Source organism: Sturnus vulgaris, chromosome 20, assembly GCF_052056855.1.
Source record: "Sturnus vulgaris isolate bStuVul1 chromosome 20, bStuVul1.hap1, whole genome shotgun sequence".
NCBI classification, from domain to species: Eukaryota; Metazoa; Chordata; class Aves; order Passeriformes; family Sturnidae; genus Sturnus; species Sturnus vulgaris.
The window spans coordinates 5,937,941-5,959,729 of record NC_142262.1 but is presented as its reverse complement, the minus strand read 5'-3'; the positions used below and the strand labels follow the sequence as shown (position 1 = coordinate 5,959,729).

The window sequence follows — 21,789 nt, the reverse complement described above, 5'->3', positions numbered from 1 at the left end:
ATTCTCAGCGCAGGGAATCAGAAGCTGTCTAGAGATTAGGGAAAAGTGTAATTTATTTAATAATCATCATTAAAAATAAAGGTTTCTGCTAAGTGTAGATAGGGAACCAGTCCATGGGCTCATCTGTAATCACTAGGTGCTCTTGCTGAGGGTGGCACTGACGGGGGCATGGTCTGGTGAATAGTGCAGGGGACTGGGAAATGAGACTGTTGGGCTTCATGCCAGGTCTAGTCCATGGCTTTGGGCAACAGAATCGACCTTTTGGGGGCAGGTCTCAGCTGGCATAAAGCCCCAGAGCTTTGCTGGCTTTGCTGGAGCTGTGACAACTCATGCCAGGTGTGCTCCAGCATCCCACGGGTCCTGCTGCCTCACAGTTCTGTCACTCTAATATTGACTTAATTTCTAGGAGAATTGGGAGCTCAGTGATATTTACACAATGCAGTGATGTTTGCAGGTGAGAGGCAGGTAGAGATTTGTCAGGCACGTTTCAAGGAGGGCATATCTCCCTGTTTCCATTATGGGGGGGGGGGGGGGGTGATGATTTGGGGGAAATCGGGAAGGATTTGGAGGGAATTGGAAAGGTTTGGGGGGCAGTTGCTGGCGGTTGTCCCTGTCCATGGTGCTGACACAGAGCCCAGTGCTGGCAGGGCTGTAGACAGTGTTACTGTCTAAATATTTGGATTTTCTCCACTTCGCGAGCAAACAATCCTTGGACTGTGCCTGTTTCAGCACAGAATCAGGAGAACAGTTTTCAGCCACCCAAATATGCACGGGGGGATGCACAGCTGCAGAGAGCAGGCTATAAAACATTGTCTCTCATTTTCTTTTTCATAGGAACGGATTTTCCTAACGCTCTCCAACTACATCTTTACAGTCATCTTCCTGACTGAGATGACAGTTAAGGTAAATGCAGGTGGAGGATAAGCGTGCCTGTATTACATTGGTTGTTTTTTATTATGGTGGACTCATAAAGCCCTTAGGTCTACCAGCTGCAAGTGAGGTATACATTTTCCTCTTCTGAATCATACTCAGATGCCTTATTCCGAGCACGTTTTACATCAGAGAAATTTCACTGAAGTTGCTCTTGATTTACACCATTATAGAAGCAATGGGATCCTTGAATTCAGCAATTCTGCCCTATTCAGCAAAGCTCTTGAGCACATGCTTAACTTCAACCATGCATGTAAGTCCCATTGTCTTCAACAACCAGTTGTCCTCAACAACTTAAGATGCTGTGTGCTTTCCTGAGGATGGAGAGACTTAAGCACGTTGAAACACTTTGCTGGATTTGAGGCAGGAGGCTCAGAAACCCATGGCAGTAATTCTCTCTAGTGTAATTCATAATCATCTCACTGAACAATTGCTCTTTCTTTGGAAAGTTTTTCTAGTTTCTTTATTTGCAAAGCTTGTACACGATTGCTTGGGTCAGCCACTTTGCACTTTCTCTCCTGCAGTCTATAAGAATAAAATCTGATTGAATTTTTTTTATGCCAAAGCTAAAAATGTTGGGAACAGTTTTGTGCAGGTAGGTTTATTTGCATTAAAAGTACATCAGCTGTAAGGGACGACCTGGTATATTTCTGCAGTGGTATTTTCATAATTCTTTCAATGGAACACTTTGCTGGTTTGTCTAATTAGGCTTTTGTACTGGGAAGCAAATAGACTCAGGCTGGTGTCTGTAAATAACGTGTTCTCAGCAGGTTGCTAAGCACAACAAACACGTCGGATGCTAAGGTCATAATTTGTTGCAACTTGTTGTCTGGGCAGGTGGTGGCACTAGGCTTGTGTTTTGGGGAGAAAGCCTACTTGAAGAGCAGCTGGAACGTGCTGGATGGGGTGCTGGTGCTCATCTCTGTCATCGACATCCTGGTTTCGATGGTGTCGGACAGCGGCACGAAAATCCTGGGGATGCTGCGGGTGCTGAGGCTGCTGAGGACACTGCGGCCCTTGAGGTGAGTGGAGGGGCAGGGGAAGATCTAAGGGATGTCGGATGTGTGTGCCCAAGGTAGGGCTGAGCATTCAGGCAGGGGAAGGGGCAGATGAGACAAGCACACAGTGTCTGTCACCGGTGTCACCCAGGCTCCTGCAGCTCCGCGCACAATGACAGTCCCCAGCTCCTGCTGCACTGCCAGAGCTCTGCGCCCTTGCCTGTTCTAGGACCAGCCCCAAGTGCAATAGGGAGCTGATCAATGCCTCTTTTGCTCATTAAAACACACATCCCCTGCTATTTGTGTTCTCATTTGCTCTGTGTAAAGTGCAGCTTAACAGCTTCTTCTCTCCCTTTCCTTCAGGCAGTCAATGGCTTTTGTAACAAAGAAGGAAATTAGTAGCAGGTGGTAGATCATTTTTAAGGAAGTAGAGACTCAACTGTTGGCTAACCTAGAATGCACAGAAGCTTTTTTTCCCCAGCTCCCCATTAATTTTAGCAAGACATTTACTTTGAAAATGACCCAGACAAGATGAAAACAATTGTTCTGCTATCTTGGCCCCCCAGCTCTGCCAGCAAACAGTATCCCATGCTCCAGGGACAGGCTCTACTCGGATAAGAACCTGCCCAAGGACCAACTTCTTCTAAACTTCTTCTTTTTGTGACCTGTACCCCAAGGCATGAAGGTTTTTCTTCATGCTAAATGCAGTTCCTCTTTAATACCATTGTTGCTGCTCCTGTTATGCAGCAGCTAATAAACCTTCCTGCTCAAAGCATTTTTGTGTGCCTGTCATATCTTACTGCTGCTTCCTCCGTAAAAAGGTTCGCTTTGAGTCAGGATTTTTCTCTTTCAGAACAGAAAAATAGGACCCTGCTTCTGATTGAAGATGTTGTTTTACTATCCCTGTGTGAATAATATGTCTAAATAACAATGGCCATGCCTATACATATCTTTCAAATATTCTCGACAGCTATAAAGGACATTCTATTCAATTGGTCTGTATATGTATGTTGTACCTGGTGAGTTTTAGGATGTGAACTGCTTTTAATCATTTTTATCTGGACAGCTGGCACCATTAGGGTAGTTCAGCTCCCTCACCATGTAGGTAGACTGTATTCCTATGTGACTCCAATTCAGGCTCTTCTCTCTTTGTGTGTCCCCTGCAGCTGCAGTTTCTGGGGTATTTTCTGCCCAGTTGCTGGTGGGATATATTTGCTCTGCTTCTCCATGTCTGCTGATTTTTGACCCATGTTAAGAAACCTATAAAATAATCTAGATGGCTCAGGGTAAAAGAAGGATTGATTTCTCTTCTCTGAACTGTGGAATGCAAGTTTTGATGTTCCTTGGTTAAATCCGATTTAAAGAGAGCTATTTAGATTATGCTGATGTCTGCTGGAGTCACCTGTCTGACCTGGTCAAAGCCCTGTATTCTTCTTTGTAGATCTGTAGGGCTGTCTGGCCAGGACTTGGGTCTTTTTTAAGTGGAGCCTTCCTCTGTAGTCACCTATGTGCATGAATAATCTGCCTTTATGGGGAATAATCCACTCAGGCTGAAGACCTGCCATCTGAAGCACGTGTGGGATTAGGCTCTTCCATTGCTATTGCATTTCTGTTGGTATTTGTTTTGTTTTCTCTAGAGAGTAAGTGCATGTTTTCAGCCAACATGCTGCTTCCTACTACAAAGGAAACGTAAAGAAAGGCAGCAACAAGCGCATTCCCTAAATATGTTCAGAATCAGTTCTGTTCTCCTGTTATTAGATTTGTAGGAAATGAAAAAAACAGCCATCAAACTGGGGGCTTTTCAGTAAGTCATAAATCTCTGTCTGTGGAAGCCCATCTGCCTGTGTGCTGCACATCTGGGCTGCCTTGAGCAGCCTCTGCCCACAGCTGGCCACAGCTGGCCACAGCTGCCAGCGCTGCCTTTGCCGCAGGCTCGGCGTGTGGCTCAGGGATCACATCCTCACTGCACAGCCTGGCATGTGGAGCTGCATCAACGCAGGGTGACAGCTGGGACAGGTGGCCTGAGGCCCTTGCACGCCGTGGCTTCAGTTCCCGTGTCTGGGTGAAGCCTCTTGTGGAGGCTGAGCCAGTTTTTCTTCTTCAGGAAGGCAGAGACCAAAGCAAATGCTCCACTCACACCACAGAGGAGCAAACCTTGCTCCTACTGTCCTCCCTTTCGGGGACACTCCAGGACAGGACTGCAGGAGGCCACCCTCAGTGAGAATCCAAGCCACAGCTGTGTGTGTCACACCCAGCTCCAGGGCAGAGACAGGGCAGAGACAGCCCTCGTCATGTCTGAGTTGGCTTTCCCACTGGAAGGGAAAGGAGGATTCCTGCCTGGAGGGGGGATTCTTGCAAAAGATCTTCCCTCATTCTGTCTCTGGTTTTCTCCTGTGGAAACCATCCCATTGCTTTATGCAGCACACAAAACCCCACATGTTTCTGCCTTCTGCCAGGCTTTAAAAACACCTGTATGCATGATTGCTTATCAGCCTCCAAACTGAATCCATGAAGATTCAAGCCTGGCTTTATGACCAGAATTCCAAAAATAAATTCACAGAGGAATGACATTTAAAGATGTTTCCCTGACCCTGTGATGTTTCAGCCAGTAAAGGGATTGCTTATACAGTAACATTCCTTCCTAATGCGTTCAACCTGCTGTTGTTGGGATCAAGTGTTATAGCTTAAGACACAAGAGAAATCAAAATTGAAAATGTATTCAGATTTAATGTGGGTGGACTTCAGGGCTGTTTTACTCTCTACAGAGCCCGAGCTTTGACTTCTAAAGCACACAGATAAATTATTCACTTTTATACTATCATGGTCTAATAGTAATTTCATAATTCTCTTCTATCTACCATATTATCACCTTTGCTAATTTTCTTTTAATCTGTGGAGGAAGGCCTTCATTAATGTTGATTGGTTGCTTCATCTAAGTGCTGCTCCTTCTGAGAGTTCTCATCAGGAAGGCTTAATGTTGGTAATGGATCCAACTGGATGAGGTTGGCAGTGGGTTTGGAGCATCTCACACCAGGGGCAATTAGAGGGATTAACATTTCTTCACACCAGAATAAAGAAGAAAGAATGTCTCATTTCAATTTCCCTGTTTGTCATATGCCTGATGCAGACTGGAATTGTGCTGAATGGAACCTCATCAGGGCTCCAAATCAGCTGCATCCTTCAGCCATAAACTGCAGGGGTGGGGGTCAGATAATAAGATTTTACAAGCCTGATAGCAGCAGGACCTTCACAATACTGATGAGATGTGGGGATGCCATATATATGCTGATATGTTGGAAGTGGTGCTAATAATCTGGAAAAGCTGAAAATTTCACTGACACTTCTTAGAGAATTGTGAGACTCTTAGGAGAATATCAGGAATCTCCACATGGACTTTCCTCAGTGTTGGATCAGGCCCTTAGTCTGAGGCAGCTCCAAGGTCTGAAGGTTTCCATTAGTAAGAATTATTATATTTCAAGATCTTTTCAAAGTCTTTTTTTTCCCTGTAGTGCTGAAAACAGCACTGGCATAGAGCTAAACTGGTGGCAGCTTTCACCCTAATGCATTCTAATTTGAGGAATTCCCTGGTTGATTAAAATGCTTGAAACAGCCAAATGCTGCTGTTTTTCAGCCCTTTTTTCCTCAACATGCACATGACTTTGCAAAGTCAGACAAGTAACCTCCTATTTTCCCTCTCAGCTGGATATGAAGTAGTACCTCACAGGGGAAATCACTTTATTATTTCTAGAACAGCATTTCTTAATAACTGTTGGAGAAAATTATCAACATTAAGCTCTGGAGACTAAAATCCTTCCTTGTCCCCCAAAATTTAAGGATGCTCCAGTAGTTTAGACCTCAGTTTAGAAGACTTGTCTTTGGTTCCATCCTGCATGACAGTGGACAGAAGTCTGATCCCAAAAGTCGGGATCCCTAAATGCACCAAAGGACCTAATTTAAATTGAAATAATTGGAATTGAGTTGCCTTCCTAGCTCTGAGAATGTGCCTTGCCCTCCTCCCGTGCCTCAGTTTCCCACCTGTAGTTTGGCAGGTGTGTTTCACCCAGGACTCTGTGAGGATTGTGAGAGGTTTGGAGGTTTTTAGTCCCTCTGAGGAGCTGGAAGAGATGTTCAGCCTCAGCCTGCCCAGCCCAAGGCTGGCTTTGTGCACTCAGACATGGCTTTTAGGCTGCATTACCTGGAGCTGGGCACACTGAGCTGGGCTCAACTCCCAGCCCCATGGCAGCAGCAGCAAGGTCTGCAGGCTGGGCTGATCCCTGGGGGCAGACCAGTGCTCACACCTCTCATGGGGTGTGCAGCCTTCTGCTCCCTCAGCCATCTCACCCTCCAGCTCCTTCCCTAAAATACCCAGATCTGAGTGCCAGGAAAGCTGAGGAGTCTGAAATAGGGAACCACAGCACCCACCTGGCAGAGATGCCCAGTGTGAGGAATAGCAGCATCTGCTCTTTGTGTTTCACTGGTAAGAGAGCAGATAAAAATACTACCATCTGTTTCTTTCTGAAAGTGATAACTGATGAGTTACCCTTGACATTTTTGAGTAAATATTTAACCAGAAAAAAAAAAAAAAAAGGAAATAAGCTTTAGCTTTTCGGGATACAGTTTAAACCCAGCAGTTTTGGTAAGAGCTGGTGGCTGTGCACTGAGCACTGCAGGTCACTCAGGTTGCAGGTCCTGGGGCAGGAGAGGGATGGTGCAGGTTGGCTGTGGTCCCACATGAAGCCACACATGATCAGTGTGAATGTGTCCATGGGGATCTCTGCTGTGAGCACCATGCCTGGGAGAGGGAGTGAAGGAGAATTTGGACCCTGTCCAGGCAGCAAAACTCCAACAGTGCTTCAAGTGGTAGAGCCAGACTTGGGGAGAAATGGGAGAGGTGCTGAGAGGACTCCCATGATAAAAGAGAGACCCAGGCAGAAACTAGAATGTGGGGAAGTTTGGGACACATTTGAGAGCCAAATGTTCAAAGGAGTCACCAGCAGCACCCAGGAACACACAGGCACTTCTCTCCTCTGATTTTCACAGCATTTAACTGCTTCTGACTCGTGAAAGCAGTTTCTATGGCATCAGTACAAACTGATTTACAGAGCTAGTGAAATGCTTAATTCCAGTTGGCATCAAGAGGAGGGAGGCATGCAGCCTCTTCAAATGCCTTTCTTGGTCCCCACCTTCAGGTTGGTGAGGCTGAATATCTCGTTCATCTTTCCCAGCATGGTGAGATGGCTTCTCTAAATCACACAAGACTTGTCCTTTATTTGCAACATTAACCTTGAGAGTATGGTACAGTTTCTACTTTTTTTTTTCTTTTTTTTACTTCAGACATGGAGTCCACATTATTCTTCTTCAACTTTCTGACATGATCTAATCTTCTGTTATGAAATTCTGTGTGATACCAGACAGAGAGGAGCTACAGAAATTAGGTTAGATGCTTCTGGTCCTGCCAGTGAAGTTTCACCTGGAGGACAGCACTGTTTTAGAACTGAGGCTCTACAGTGGGTATAAAGCAGAACTTGTGATGGTCTGAGGGGTAGCTCAGGTCTCTGTACACAGCAGCATTCTAAGGACACAACAGATTGTTTTTGAAGATGAGAGTAGTGAAGACACCCAGAGAGGGGATAGATGCTCCATCTCTGGAAATGTCAGGGGCTCTGAGCAGCCTGATCTAGTAGGAGGTGTTCTTGCTCATGGCAGAGGGTTGGATTAAAGGACCTTTAAAGGTCCCTTCCAACCATTCTGTGATTCTGTAATTGCTACAGATGTGCAGGCAGATGTGTAAGAGTGGTAGCTCCATTTAATGGACTGAGACAGGGAAATCAGGTGTCTTGCCTAAATCTGTATAGGAAGGGACAGTGGGAGGCCCTCTCCTTGTACTCCTAGACAGGCTACAGGCATGAAAGTCTGTGTCTGTGGATAGCCCAAGCAAAACAGCTGAGATCCTTCCCCCAAGACCTCAGTAACTTTACAGGCCAATCTTCCAGAAGTGCTTTTTCCATCATGATTTTTGAGTGACTTGTCATTCTAAAAAAATTTCTGATGATATGTTCTTCATATCTTCTATTTTGATAGATGGCAAAACTGGGCAGGAACAGGACTAACAGCTTTTGTAATTACTTGCCCCTACAGAGTCATCAGTCGAGCCCAAGGTCTGAAGTTGGTGGTGGAGACTCTCATGTCATCCTTGAAACCCATTGGGAACATTGTGGTCATCTGCTGTGCCTTTTTCATAATCTTCGGGATCTTGGGAGTTCAGGTGAGTCCTGTGTAAGCCTCAGCACTGAACCTGGCAGTGTAACAAGCCCCAGATTGCCCCAGGTCAGGGTATCTGTACACATGGCACAGTGCAAGCCTTTCTGAACCCAAACTGATGTCAGGATGGATGGGGTGTCTGTGCTCACTGCAGGGAGTTGGACTGGGAGGCCTATAAAGGTCCCTCTCAATCCAACCCATTCCATGATTCTATGATCTCTCCTTCACCTTTTTTCTAGTCACAAACTGATGGGGAAATAGAAACTCGAAGCTGAAATCATTGGCTTGTAAACTCCACAGAGACCCTGAACTGGAGATTCATTCAGATTCTGTCAGTTTGTGTAACTGAAAGCTTGCAGAAACAGATTTCTGAGTCTGTTTCCTGCCAACTCTGCTGGCAATATCCTCAATCCCAGGAGTGCAGGAACCCAGGGGAAAAGTGGCAGTTTCCAATGCAATTGGTTTCTCATTACCTGGGAAGAAGAGATTGCTTCATATAAATATTCTGACATAACACTTACTTCTTTCTGAAGTTTATCTGATCTGTCACAGCTGTCTTTTGGAAAGCAACTCCATTTGGCTTTGTTTTGGAAAGGTGTCTTATATAATATTTTACACTAACATACTGCTTAAATAATAAATACAGCATTGAAAATAAACAGGGAAGAAAATCATGCCATCCATAACCACCTCAGCAGCTAGATTGGTTTAGCATTACAGCAGAACAGCACCCATCCATTATATTAAACAGATTCATAAAACTAACCATATCCCATAAAACAATCTAACACTCAGACATCAGAAAATTTATGCCAGACCACAAAACTTGCAGTATGCTCTTTGAATTTCATCCCTGCTAATTGTGACGCTTTCCCTGGTGACTTGCAGCTTTAGGTTAAATTGTCAAGACTATTGACGTGATTCACTGGTAGATACAAGCAAGACTGATCCTGTATTCAGGACACAAAATTCTCAGTTAATATTTATGTCTAATTAGGTATAAGATGAGGCCAGAGCTATTTTCTAGAAAAAGACGATCTCTCAAAGTTGCAGTTAGTTTTTCCATTTAAATATAAGCTGAGGATCAAACTAGAGGTTTTTAATGCTATTAAAACCCAGACATCGAAGTTTCTAACGGTGTGTCCTCTTAGCAAAACTCTTCTGGTTGTAGAGCTGCCCATGTGTGAATAGTCATAAATAAAATACAAGGAAGAGGTGGATAAAGCCAGTCCAGTAGGAAACACTGGGTCTTTTCTTTTCAGAAGTGCCAAACTGTGAAGTAGTGACAGGGAAGTGTTTTTGCAAATTAGGCTTTGTATTTCCAAGCCCTGTCAGGAGCACTGTTACTGCTCCCACCTGAGTGGAATTACAGTCCAGCTCCTGGAGAAGTTATATTTACAGACAATATACTAAAGCCAGTTATTTACCTTCCTGCTTAATTAAAACTTTTCTCTGTGAAGACTATATCTCCCCAGTCTGCCTTACCACGGATAGTATTTCTCCATGGAAAGATCAGGGAATACTTCTTGCATCCAAAAAATGCTATGATTGCGTTGAGCAGTGATTAATTTTACATGCCCAGAGACCATCTTCCTGCTGTTGATTTCTGAAGGAAACCCATGGAGTAGTGTGTGGGTTTATCTTGTTCACTGTTATTTCTACTGTTATTTGTCTAGAACAACAGATCAAACCCCATCAGTGTCTCTTCTCAGTATGCCCAGGTGGTGTTTTAAGGAGCCTGGAGAGCAGGTTGCCATTCCCTCCCCCTCTTCCCAACAGTAATGTCAATAGCTTCTGTCAGCAAATAAAAGTGGATTTGTTGGTTGTCTCCTGGGCTTTGATACCATCCATCCTGCTAGCATCAATCACCCTGTCTGAAGTAATCATCCCCTGCCACTTTCTGTTCCATGCATGGGAAGCACCAGGTGTAGAATTGAGCACATGGAGGCTCCTGTTCCTCATGCAGATATAAATCAGGAGCTGACTCTTCAGGAATTGCATCTCCCTAGGCTTAAAGCAAAGAAAATAAGCTCAGGATCAGATACCCAGCACTGGCTGAGCTTGGCTCCTTAAGCTGTGCACAGGGAATATTTTCAGTGACCTTGCAGACTGCAGGGCTTTCTGACAGCTGGGCACAGCACCCAGGATCAGAGAGCAGAGCAGGACTGACAGCAGTCTTGATTCAATACGAGCATCGCCCCCAGGGGGTTGTGTCCCCTCTAAAGTGTTCCCTTGTGACCTCTGTGAGCAGAGATTAGTCCATCACTGGGCCTCTTTGCTGCCACCTTTTCTCTGCTGACAGAAGGCCCCTGTTACACTTCATTTGTTGTTAACTGGGCTGAGAGTCACCAGAGTTTTTCTACGTGTGGTAAGAAGCCATTAGCTGGTCTGGGCTATTGGTTGGGGCTACATTTGAGCTAACAACTCAGGAGCAAAGGCCTTTAGGTGAGTCTCAGATCACTGAACCAGACAGCTTAATGCATGAGGTGAGTGTCCTAAAGGATGTGAAATCATGCATTTGCTCATTAGATGTGTATTGTACAGGCTGCTCACTCTTAATAACCTGCATGAATGAGGTCAGGTCCCTCAACAGCTCTGGCTGGCGTGGGCTGTGCAGAGCTCCAGAGAAATGCCCATCACCTGTGAACTGAGCCCTGACACTTCCTCTCTTCTTTGCGTGTTTTGCAGCTTTTCAAAGGCAAGTTTTTCGTCTGCCAGGGGGAGGACACCAGAAACATCACAAATAAATCGGATTGTACAGAAGCAAGCTACAAATGGGTCCGGCACAAGTATAATTTTGATAATCTGGGCCAGGTATTAATAGAACGGTAATCTGCTTCTTTGCTCCTTTACCTCCTTGACTTAAAACCTGTGGCTTATTATCCCATGGGATTTTCTTACAGGGCACTGCCAGCCACAGTAAATATTCAGTTCACATACACAGCATTCTGTCTCTGTAAATCCCAAAGGCAGTGTTTCCAAGCAGGCATACACTTCTTTTCGGAACAGAACAAGTGCATGTGGCTTCGTGGAGCACTTAATTGCTTCACTGCTACATAACAAACCAAATAGATCTTGCAGAAGGGCTTGTCTAATAGAGCTGGACATTTTCAGCCAGCTCTGCAAAGCAGCCTTTTTTTAGCAGTGTGGTAAGAACTAATTAGTTGGGAGCAGTAGAGACCCGGAGGGTGGAAATGAAGCTGCTTTTGTCTTCAGCACTGTGGTTTCCGAATTACTGCTCATTGCTGAACCAGGCATTGGCATTGATAAGTTTTGCTGCCAAGAGAAATCTTGGTCATCAAAGTGTCCTATTATCAGACAGGTAATGACATTCCTCAGGCAGGAAAGGGCAAAGAGGAGTAAGATATTACAAGTAAGAAAAGTTTAGTGCAACTGTGCCTTTTTTTTCCATGCATTTCTAGGCCCTGATGTCTCTCTTTGTGCTGGCCTCCAAGGACGGGTGGGTGGATATCATGTACGATGGCTTGGATGCTGTGGGAGTCGACCAGCAGGTACAGACTGCAGCAGAGCTCTAACAAATGACTTGTCAAAGGTCACACATTTCAGCTCTTGTTTTGCAAATTACTGTGGGCTGCCACAGTCAAAGGGGGTTACGGGATTAGGATCCAGGGTGGCCTTTAATCCAAGTTGTGGGATGTGATGAGTTCAGTAAAAAGTCTGGATTTGTACTCAACACTTTCCCTACAGATTTTGCAACACGACTGGTGTAACTTGTGTTAGGAGAAGTGCACCTATCAAAGGATGCTTTGACTTATTAAGCAGCTTGGTCATTTCAGGAGAAAAGAAGTGCTTTGTGTCAGTAGAGGTTTGCAGTGAGGGACTTACAGCAACTGCAAAGGATGCTGCTGTCCTTTTCACAGAAGAGAGGTGATGCTTCTGTCCTCAACACACATTTCAGGAGCACTCACTTAAAAAGTCTCAGAAAGCTCTAATTTTCAGGAAGAACAGGGCAGCCTGAGCTGCCTGAAAGGGCTGTGAGTTCTGTGGATGGCACAGCTGTATCAATTTGTTCCCATTTTTCTTTTTGAGGTTCAGTTGAAATTTGCCTTCCTCCACTTTGCAGCCAGTCATGAACTACAACCCATGGATGCTCCTCTACTTCATTTCCTTTTTGCTGATTGTGGCCTTCTTCGTCCTCAACATGTTTGTGGGGGTGGTGGTGGAGAATTTCCACAAGTGTCGGCAGCACCAGGAGGAGGAAGAGGCCAAGAGGCGGGAGGAGAAGAGGCTCCGCCGGCTGGAGAAAAAGAGAAGGAGTAAGGAGAAACAGATGGCTGGTCGGTAGTCTTTCCACATCTTTCTGAGTCCTGCTTGACCTTCCACACAATCCCCTCCTCCCTCCCCTCCCTGCCTCGCGTCTGGTGATAATTCTTCTCCCAAAAGCATGTCCAGCTATAAAATTTGCATGAAGGAAATAGTGTCATTTTAGGCTGAACAAGGAGCCAAGGAAGCCTTTTTAATGGCTGCATGATTTGCAATGACCTTTCCATTGGGGGTTATTTAAATTAAAAAAATAATAATAATCAGGCCTGGAGCTTCTTGGATAGCAGAGCTCAGTGTCACACAAATAGTGACAACTGCAAAGATCAGTAGTGCTGGATGGCATCATAAATCTCAGTCATGAGCACTACTGCTGATAACTGGATTCACTGGTTTATTACAGTCTTGTAATGCCACGGTGATGTTACCTGTCCCATTTAACAAGCAGGTTTATTTATTGGCACGGTAGCATCACTGCTATTCAAGAATGTAATAAAATACTGGAGCCATCTCATTCTAGTAATGCTTTAAAACTCCATAGAGAAACATATCAATGCATTTGCTTGAGAAATACAGATTAGAAGAAAAAAAACCAACCAGACAAGGAGAGTAACTAACTAGACAAAATAGTGCTGGTGCAAACTGAACCCAAGTCCCAACTAGATGTGCAAGTGTGCAGCCCTGCCTAGAGGAGACTACAGGTGAAATGAGGAAAGACTCCACTCTGCCAAAAGTCTGCAACCTGACATTTGTCTCTTAGTCTCTTTTCAGTTTAATGTAGTTGAGTAAGTCAGAAATAAGTTAGCCAGGTTGGAGGTGCTCTTTTTCTTGCATGCTCTCTCTTCTGACTGAACTTTCTCCTTTGCCCTTCCTGTCCACAGCCTCGCATTTTCTCTCCCTGGTCAGTCTGCCTCCTGCTCTCTCCCTGTCCCCTTTCACTTCTCTATCTTTGACAGGCTTCAGCACTGTTTAAGAGGCTATCTGATCAGGTGCTTGTTCCCAAAGCTGGTGATATTAAGTTTGTTTTATTTTTTAATAGCCTAAGAGGTGTTTAATAGCTGTTACAGGCTTCATCACGGAACCACACACGTTACCACAGCGCTGCCTCAGCCTCTCTCAGTTCAGCACTTACCCAACCATTTCCTCTGGTAACATCTTTCAGTCCCATGAGCTTCACAGGTTTTGTAACCACTAGGATGTGCCACACCAGCCCCTGACCATCAAACTTGTGTTTTTTCTGAGAGCTTGGTTCCCTCACTGGCCAGTGTAAAGTAGGAGGCTTCCCTCAAGAGCCCTGGAGGACACATTAGACTGTTCTCAGTTAAGTGGGATACAGATGGAAAAAGGATTTTTTTGTTGCTGGGTTTTTTGGGTTTTCTTTTTCCTCCTCAAGAAAATGCCTAGAAAGCTCTTTTGCTTAGTTCAAGTTCCCAAGAACAGTTTCAGGCTGATGAGTTAGAAAAGGGTTTTAAAGGCTGGATAGAATGATCGCTATTTAAAGTTGCAGTTTTGGAATGCAGACATTTCTGTAGAAGAAAAATAGATGTTTAGTTATTATTAATTACTTTATTTATAATGCTGGAGGAACTAGATGAAGAAAAGATATAAGTCTGGGCAATTTCCCAGCAGGAAGAAATCACAAACCATCCTTGGAGATACAGTTATTCATTCAGTGCTATGAAATGCCTAATTAAAGAGGCAATAAACAGCTATTTTACTGAGGATCAAATATTGCTGAGTATTCAATTGCCACAAAAACCTTTCAAGAGCAAAGTATAAAGTCCTCCAAATCACTTCAGAACCGTTTTCCCAATCTGTGCTCAGTGAAACATTGGTTTTAATTGACCGTGTCCAGCTTTGCCCTCGGAGGCAACAGATGCCATTGCTTAACTTTGTTCTGCTCAGTGGGAACTTGCAGATGAGACCAAGACTAGGGCTGGAATTGTGCCAGCAACTGCATGGGGGCTCCTTTCAGCTGGGCTTCCTGAGTGACCCCGGATGCCCAGACCAGCTCAGGGATGACAGGTACAGACAGACATTGACATCTAACTGGTGGCACTTGTTTTTGGTTGTAGACTCTTCCAGTGCACGTGTCCAATCAGGTATCTGAAAAGCAGGGTAGTAGTGTGTGAGATCTGGGATGTGGACAGGTGCAGCAGTGGTCACTGTGAGGTATTGCTGTCCCAGCAGGAAGTGTCCCAGATCGTCCTTCAGCAGTGTCTTCTTCATCGTGGACTGAGGGGGTTCTTGGGGATGTCTTGGGCTTCCACCTGTGCCCGTGGGAGAAGCACAAGAGCCCTTCCTTTTTCACGTGTGCCTGAGCCCACCCTGCACGAGGCACAAGGATCCCACAAGGAAACACTCCTGGCAGAGGCACCGGAGAGCCCGAGAGCCGTAGGAACCTCCGAAGGGGCTGGGGAGTCTTGCCGTGTGTCCTGCCGGGTGATTAATGCCGTTTCATTCTTTTAGATCTAATGCTGGATGATGTATTAATGGAGAGCTCAGCCAGTGCAGTGCAAGGTACTGGGAAGCCGGCACGTCTCGTCCCTCTGAATGGCAGTGCTGTGTCACTAACGTTGGCCACCGCGGCTGAGGCATCCCACTAAACCGTGTGTGTGGTGCAAAGCTCGTTTGCTTCCTTCATGGCACACGCATCTCATCCCGGGCTGCAGGTCTGCAGACCTGCCTCAGCACTGACACTTGCAAACCCTTAATTTATTCCTCGATCATCTTACGTTATTCAGTTGGTTTTTTTTTTTTTTTCCCTCTGGTTTTCGTTATGGCGCTGTCAGACTTTTCATGGTCTTTTTTTTTTTTCCTTTTTCTTTTTTCTTTTTTTTTTTTATTCTTTTAGCTTTTTTTTCTGAAGAGAATAATGACTGGACTGTGAAATGGGTCCTCTACTGTTGACTTTAGCTTTCCAACCACCAGCATAGGAGTCTGAATAATTTGCAGATGTGTGTCTTTGGAATGCTTAGGGAGGATATTTCATTATTTCTTCAACCCCTGCTTATTGCTCCACAAATACTGTGCTCCAGGGAGTATTTTTTTCAGCAGGGTAGAATTCAGTATAGGGCAGAGCCTCAGTGCTTCAACAGGGAGCTCAACCCCACACCAACCCCCACTGTGGGCAAAGGATTTAGATAGTGTGCTGTCCAGAGTGTAAATTCTGTGTATTGATTAAGAGTTGTTCAATCCATGAAGCATCTTGTAAATTAAAATAAATAGATACCACCTCAAAGCCTTCCAGGTCCTGGTGGAGATGGACCAGCTGGACTCAACCCTAACGGGGTCTGAGCTGTCCCTTTTTGACCCACAGCTTGCTCACACCTCCCTTTCCCAGCCCCCCTTCTCAGGATGATGCTCAGGGCTGCAAATCCATCCCTTGCTCTTTTTATTTTTAGGAGAAGCTTTGATCTGGCAAGCATTTTGTTTAATTCATAACTTAAGAATATTAGCCTGAATATTTAAAGAGGCACTAGCATGGAAACAAATATAGCTGTAATTTTCGACAAAAATAATACACTGCAAAAATTGTGCCATTAAAACTCTCACCTGTGCACAGGCTCCCACTGCTTGAGATGGAAGCAGGGCTCCATCCATCTCTCTTAGATTGCAGAGAGCTTTGATTAAATAAAAATTGGCTTTCACTGAAGAGATAACTCAAGGAGACAGAGGTTCTGCCTTGTATTTCTAAGGCCTTGTTTGAAATTATCACAACATGCTTTAATATATCCTGAATCTCCTTCCCACTGCCATTCCTGATATTTATATTTCTTTGCTGTCTTTCTTGCTGCTCTTGCTGGGCCTCCTGGCCTCTCCTGTGAAATGGGGGCAGCACGAGGGAGGGGCTCTCACTGGCGTTGGTGATCTGATTATTTTTCCTTCTTTTTGCTTGATTGTGACTCCTCTCCCAGTCCTACAGAGTTGCATCAAGGTTATCTTATTTTACGTTATTTTTAAGGCACTGAACTCATTCCAAACCCCTCTGTTATCCCGTGCAGGCTCAGAAAGTCTCTTAGTGTTTGCCCTTAAAAAGTGTACAATTGTCAGCTCTGTGCTTTGTGTTTCCTTTTGTTGTCTTTTCTTTGGATCCGGGGTAGTGAATGTGCCATGCTGCTCCTCAGGCACCAACATGAGGAAATAGAAAGGTTTTATTTCTGAACCTGACTGTTGGGAATTTAGGGAATCGGTCCCTGGGTGCAGTAGATGAACCTCCTGTGGTTCAATGAGGAATCTGGAGTTGTGACCCAAAGCTTGCCCACATCTCTGCACTTTCAGAGGGCTCTTCTCTTTCTCTGAAGACAAGATGGAATTGTGTGTGTGTGTATGTGTGTGTGTGCTGCTGCCTGGTGCTTAGTGAGATATTTTATAATTTTATTTTTTCCTTTTTTTTCCCCTCCAAGTCTACATTCTATCACAACTGGAATCTTCGCAGTGGAAATAATTTATCATTTTCCATTTCTCTTTTTTTTTTCTTTTAATAAATCCATTTAGTACAATAAAAGCCAAGTAAAACTCTGTGTTTAAATAAAACAAGTTCCTTCAGTGCAAACTACTTTTTAACCTAATAATATTCTTGATACATTTTGTAAATCCAGCTGCGTCATGGGCTCATTGCTCACTAGTTTACTGCTGTCCTTCAGATACTCAAACCTGCAAAGGAGTTAATTCCCTTATTATGGGAGAAGGAGGAAGCTGAAGGAGACAGTAATGGAATTGTCCCACTCTTGTGAATTCCAATTTCCTGTGCCCACGCACTTCCAGCTCGAAGTCACCTCGGGGAAAGTGGCAATTTCTCTCTTGACAGGGCTATATTCGGAGGCAGATGCTCCTTGGAGATATTTTGGAGCTGCATGCCCAGCTTGACTTCCCCCCCTCCAAAAATGCAGGTAATGAGAGGAAAGTGACCCCAGTCCCACTCCCTGCTGTGCTGGCAGGACCAGCCGAGCCCTGGGACACTCTGGGAGCTGGGAGTGGCACTGCCCAGCAAAAACAGCACCGGTGCTGTTTCACAGGTGACATCCCACAGCCATCGGACAAATGCAGAACAGGGTTTAGTGCCCCATACCCAGTCTGGGCAAACCCAAACCCAAGGGCACCTGGCCTGGGGAAAGTTAGACAGGGATTAGGAAAGGCAAATGTTTGTCCTGCAGCAGTAATGGTCATTTCCTTTCCAACCAAATAGGAGAGAATGTGGTGAGTTCCCAGCCCTTGTCAAGGGAATCAGTTATAATCCTACAGTTTGCTGCCAAGAGCTGAGTATTCAGCCTTGGGATACAACCTGAGTTGAGAGCCCATAGAAATGATGAGCTAAAGCCAAGTGTACCCCAGTCCAGGCACAGCTTCCCTTGGACCACCATCACCCAGGATGAAGGGGCAGGTGGGATTTGCTCAGACCACCTCCCAGCTGGCTGCAACATCCCCTTCTTACCTGGATTAGGCAAGATCCACTGTCTGAGCCAAGTTTATCCTGTGCAATGATCTCCAGAATTGTCCCACTTCTCCCTCTGTCTTGGCCCCCAGCCCTGGTGAAGCAGCTTGATTTACACCCTGTTTACCAGCCTGATGTATCATAGTGGGCTTTTGCTGTATTTCCTCATCTTTTCTCATTCTGCAAATTCTTCTTTGTTGGTTTGCTCTCCTCCTTTCTTTAACACCATACGTGCCTGGAAGCCACATTAACCTTTCCAGTAATAACCAAGACTAACCCAGAGCTCTTGTTCTTGACACAGTGTATTGTAACAGTACAGTAATGTGGTGTTGTGTTAGTTGTGAAGTTCACCACCCGGAATTTAACAGATGTCTGTATTTCCCAAGATGTTGGTATTGTTAAGCTCTTTATTGCAATAATTACAAATGGCACTGTGTCATAGGGGGCACGGGCTTTGCACAGGAGGAATTACACTGGGTCTATCTCCAAATTCTCTGCACAACTCTGCAGGGTCGAGTTAAAGGAGTGGTATTTTCACAGTGGTAAAAACTGGTTTGTCTGTTCAGAAAGTTCCCTGCCCACCTAGACACAGTTGGGATTTATCCCTAGCCCTCAGGCAGCACGTTAGCCTGTGTGTGGGGTCATCCCATGGGAGCATCCAAATGGCACCAAGATGCATGGCTGGCATGGGGACACTGGGGAAGGGAGTGGTGACATGACTTGTAAGCATGGGTTACCAAATCCCCTCTCTAAAAATTTAACGGGGAAGGATGGAACATTTGTCACTGGGCATTTTCAAAGGCTGCAAGGGCATCTGTGAGAGCAGCATCCAGAGAGGGTTGGCTGTGGAAATCTGGGTGCTGGGAAAGGTGAACAGGAGATTTGGGAGAGGGGGGTGCAGAGGGGAAAAGCCTTTGCAGATATCTGAGCAATTAGCAACCCTGCTTATAAGGTCATGCACTGGCTAATCCAGGTGCAGGAGCCCTGCAAAGGGAACCTTTACAACCTCTCTCTAAATCCTCTCTCTGTTCTAACAGCATTGGTGCTATTCTGTAGGATTTGGAATGACCTGTCAGTAAAAGCTGAGAAAAAAAATTGAATTCCAGTGTAATTATTCATAAGTAAATCCATTGCAGGAAAAGGTAGATACGTTGACATTTTTCTTTTTGAATGTGAATTATGCATAAATGTAGAAGAAGTAAGTGATCCAATTACGATGGTGTTTCTTTCCGAGATGATAAGTTGGTTCATAAAAATAGGTCCTATTCCTAACCTAATTGTATTCAAACATTTTAGTTAATTTGCTACTCATAATTTAGCATAATGTGATCAAGATATCTTGACTTTATGGAGATTTATGCAGATTCTGAGATATCTGACAAAGTCTTATGAGTGAGTCAGCAACTACTAGTCTGCTTTTTTTCATAAGCACTCAATAGAATCAGCATGAAAATTAATTTTATAGACCTTTCCATCAATACTGTGCTTTAGCACTCAGATGCAGATCACCTAAAGCCCACTGCAGATCAGAAAGTGAATATTAATACTGCCTTTCATTGGATGACACTGAAACAGAACTCTGGGCTTTCCAAACCCCTACAGAATAAAACTGCTGAGTGTTTTTTCCCTTTGGTCCCTGGGCTGGAAGGGAAAGGTCTGTCTCTATGGAAAAAACAAAACTGATTTTTCAAGATGAAGCAGGGAACACATGAAACCATTAAATCTATGGATTTGACTGCAATGCCATTGCAATCATTGACAAAGTGAACTCTATTTCCAGGCAAAATATAATCTTCTAGAATTAGTTTTCCCCTGGGACAACTCAAACCTGTGCTTCTTGGCATCATTCTTGCCCAACTTTTTTTCTTGGACTGATTCGTCAAACTGTACATTTGCTCTGGAGCACTAAATATCAACCATGCAATTCTTACAGCTCAATAATTTTCATAACCAGTTGATCATCTAATTATGAGGGTAATGTTATACTCTGACATCTTCAAGACAGCCCTTTCCACTTCAATCTGCATTATAATGCCTCCTTGAAAATTGTACTGAATTATATACTCAGCCTTGGCATTTCCTCATTAGAGATTAGGTGAGGAAATGAGTTTATCTCTAGGAACATTTGGGGTCTAAAGCCCATGTGTCATCCCCGAGGGAGCTGAACACAGGACCGAGTTGGACAGTGAAATCTGGGCTTTGTCTAAATGGAGAATCTTTATTTTCTGATCACTAAGTCTCATTGATCAGTTTTCCTTGGTATTTTTATGGACCGTTTTTCTGACAGCCAAAGTGTTGAATTCTGTTGTCTCTACAGTTTATTGCAAAGAACATAATATGTTTGCACTCTTTCTCTTTCAAACACCACCACAAACTCAATGGCCTGTATTTTTAGGCAATTGTTAGTAAAGTCTGTCCCCAGCATCTGACCATTAATTGGGTTTTCAGGTGCTTTGGGGACTTTTAAGATCAGCAGAAACAAAAATTGTTGTTTTGATTTAAATTGAACTTAAATTTCCCTACAGAGAAAAATTATCTTTAACAGCACACTAGTCCCAGCTCACCTCATCCCTGGTTCCACAAGGCTGAGTATAGAGCATGTCCCACTGAAGATATTTAATGGATGTAACATGACGGGAGCCCTGCTGTGTATTAAAAACGGTAACGTGCCAGCAAGGGAAAAAAAAGGAAATAAAAACGACAGCACGTTGCTGTGATTGGTCTTGAATTTAACACCCCTGGAGTTGGAGAGTGAGGGTGCATTGCCTTGAGAAAGGCACAGAGAAATCCCTTGATTTGCCTGTCGCTCTCCTCCCCGCTGCAGAAGCTCAGTGTAAGCCTTACTACTCGGATTACTCGCGGTTCCGCCTGCTGATCCACCAGATGTGCACCAGCCACTACCTGGACCTGTTCATCACCGGCGTCATCGGCCTCAACGTCATCACCATGGCCATGGAGCACTACCAGCAGCCAAAGGTACGGGGCAGCCTGCAAGGGGACAGGGCTGGGATGTGCAGGGGTAAGGCCAGGTTTGCTGTCAGACCTTTGCCATCTCCCTGCTCAATCCAGGGCTTTGGGTACGTGGATCCCATTGCACCTCTCCCTTCTCGCTGAGTGCAAACTGACTGCTCTGGAAATGAGATGGGAGTGGGTTTGCGTGCTTTGCTAGATTAGATGGTCGTTGATATCTTCCACTTAGGTTTCACAGCCACCCTCTCCCCTCACTTCCCCCCCCCCCCCCCTCCCAAAAAAAGAAAAAAAGAAAAAAAAATAGAAGAATTTCACAGAATCCATAGAGTGACTAGGTTGGAAGAGACCTTCAAGATCATCAAGTCCAACCCATGCCCTAACACCTCAGCTAGACCATGGCACTGAGTGCCACATCCAGGGTTTTTTTAAACACATCCAGAGATGGTGACTCCACCACCTCCCCAGGCAGACCATTCCAGTACTTTATCACTCTTTCTGTGGAAAACATTTTCCTAATGTCCATCCTAAATTTCCCTTGATGCAGCTTGAGACTGTGTCCTCTCGTTCTGTTAGTTGCTGTCTGGTGAAAGAGGCCAATTTGGGTAATATGTTTTTTTGCAAAGTTTCTTCTAAATCCCCAGTGTCCCATGGGACCTGGTTTTCACAGGAATTGGATTCCATGCTGGTCTTTAAAATGCATTCTAATATATTAGTGTGCTTAAGTTCCTGGTCTTTGTCATACTGTGAAAATAAAAACAGCCTGTCCTGAGATGTCAAATCTTTTGTGCATAAGAATGAAATGGAAATAGCTGCCTTTGCCACATAACTTGTACTTACTTTTATTAGCAACGTTCAGAATGAATAAATATAACACACAATAGGAGGAAATATTCTTTAGAATTAGACAGGACTTGA

The 21,789-nt window shown here is 44.6% G+C and overlaps 1 protein-coding gene across 24 annotated transcripts in view; it reads left to right on the top strand.

The window, feature by feature from the left end:
- The window catches only part of CACNA1G (calcium voltage-gated channel subunit alpha1 G), a 142,048-nt gene that overhangs the window by 98,300 nt on the left and 21,959 nt on the right, over positions 1–21,789 (top strand). For 17 of the 24 annotated variants that reach the window (XR_015807857.1, XM_088176773.1, XM_088176770.1 and 14 more), the window contains 8 exons: positions 835–903; positions 1,768–1,952; positions 8,067–8,193; positions 10,878–11,003; positions 11,612–11,701; positions 12,274–12,487; positions 14,940–14,990; positions 20,729–20,880. Coding sequence is in view for 23 of the 24 variants with exons in the window: in XM_088176773.1 (XP_088032899.1) it covers positions 835–903; positions 1,768–1,952; positions 8,067–8,193; positions 10,878–11,003; positions 11,612–11,701; positions 12,274–12,487; positions 14,940–14,990; positions 20,729–20,880 (1,014 nt within the window). In the remaining variant the exon portion in view is untranslated. The remainder of the gene's footprint in view (positions 1–834; positions 904–1,767; positions 1,953–8,066; positions 8,194–10,877; positions 11,004–11,611; positions 11,702–12,273; positions 12,488–14,939; positions 14,991–20,728; positions 20,881–21,789) is intronic. The other 7 variants (XM_088176774.1, XM_088176772.1, XM_088176768.1 and 4 more) reach the window with 2 other exon arrangements.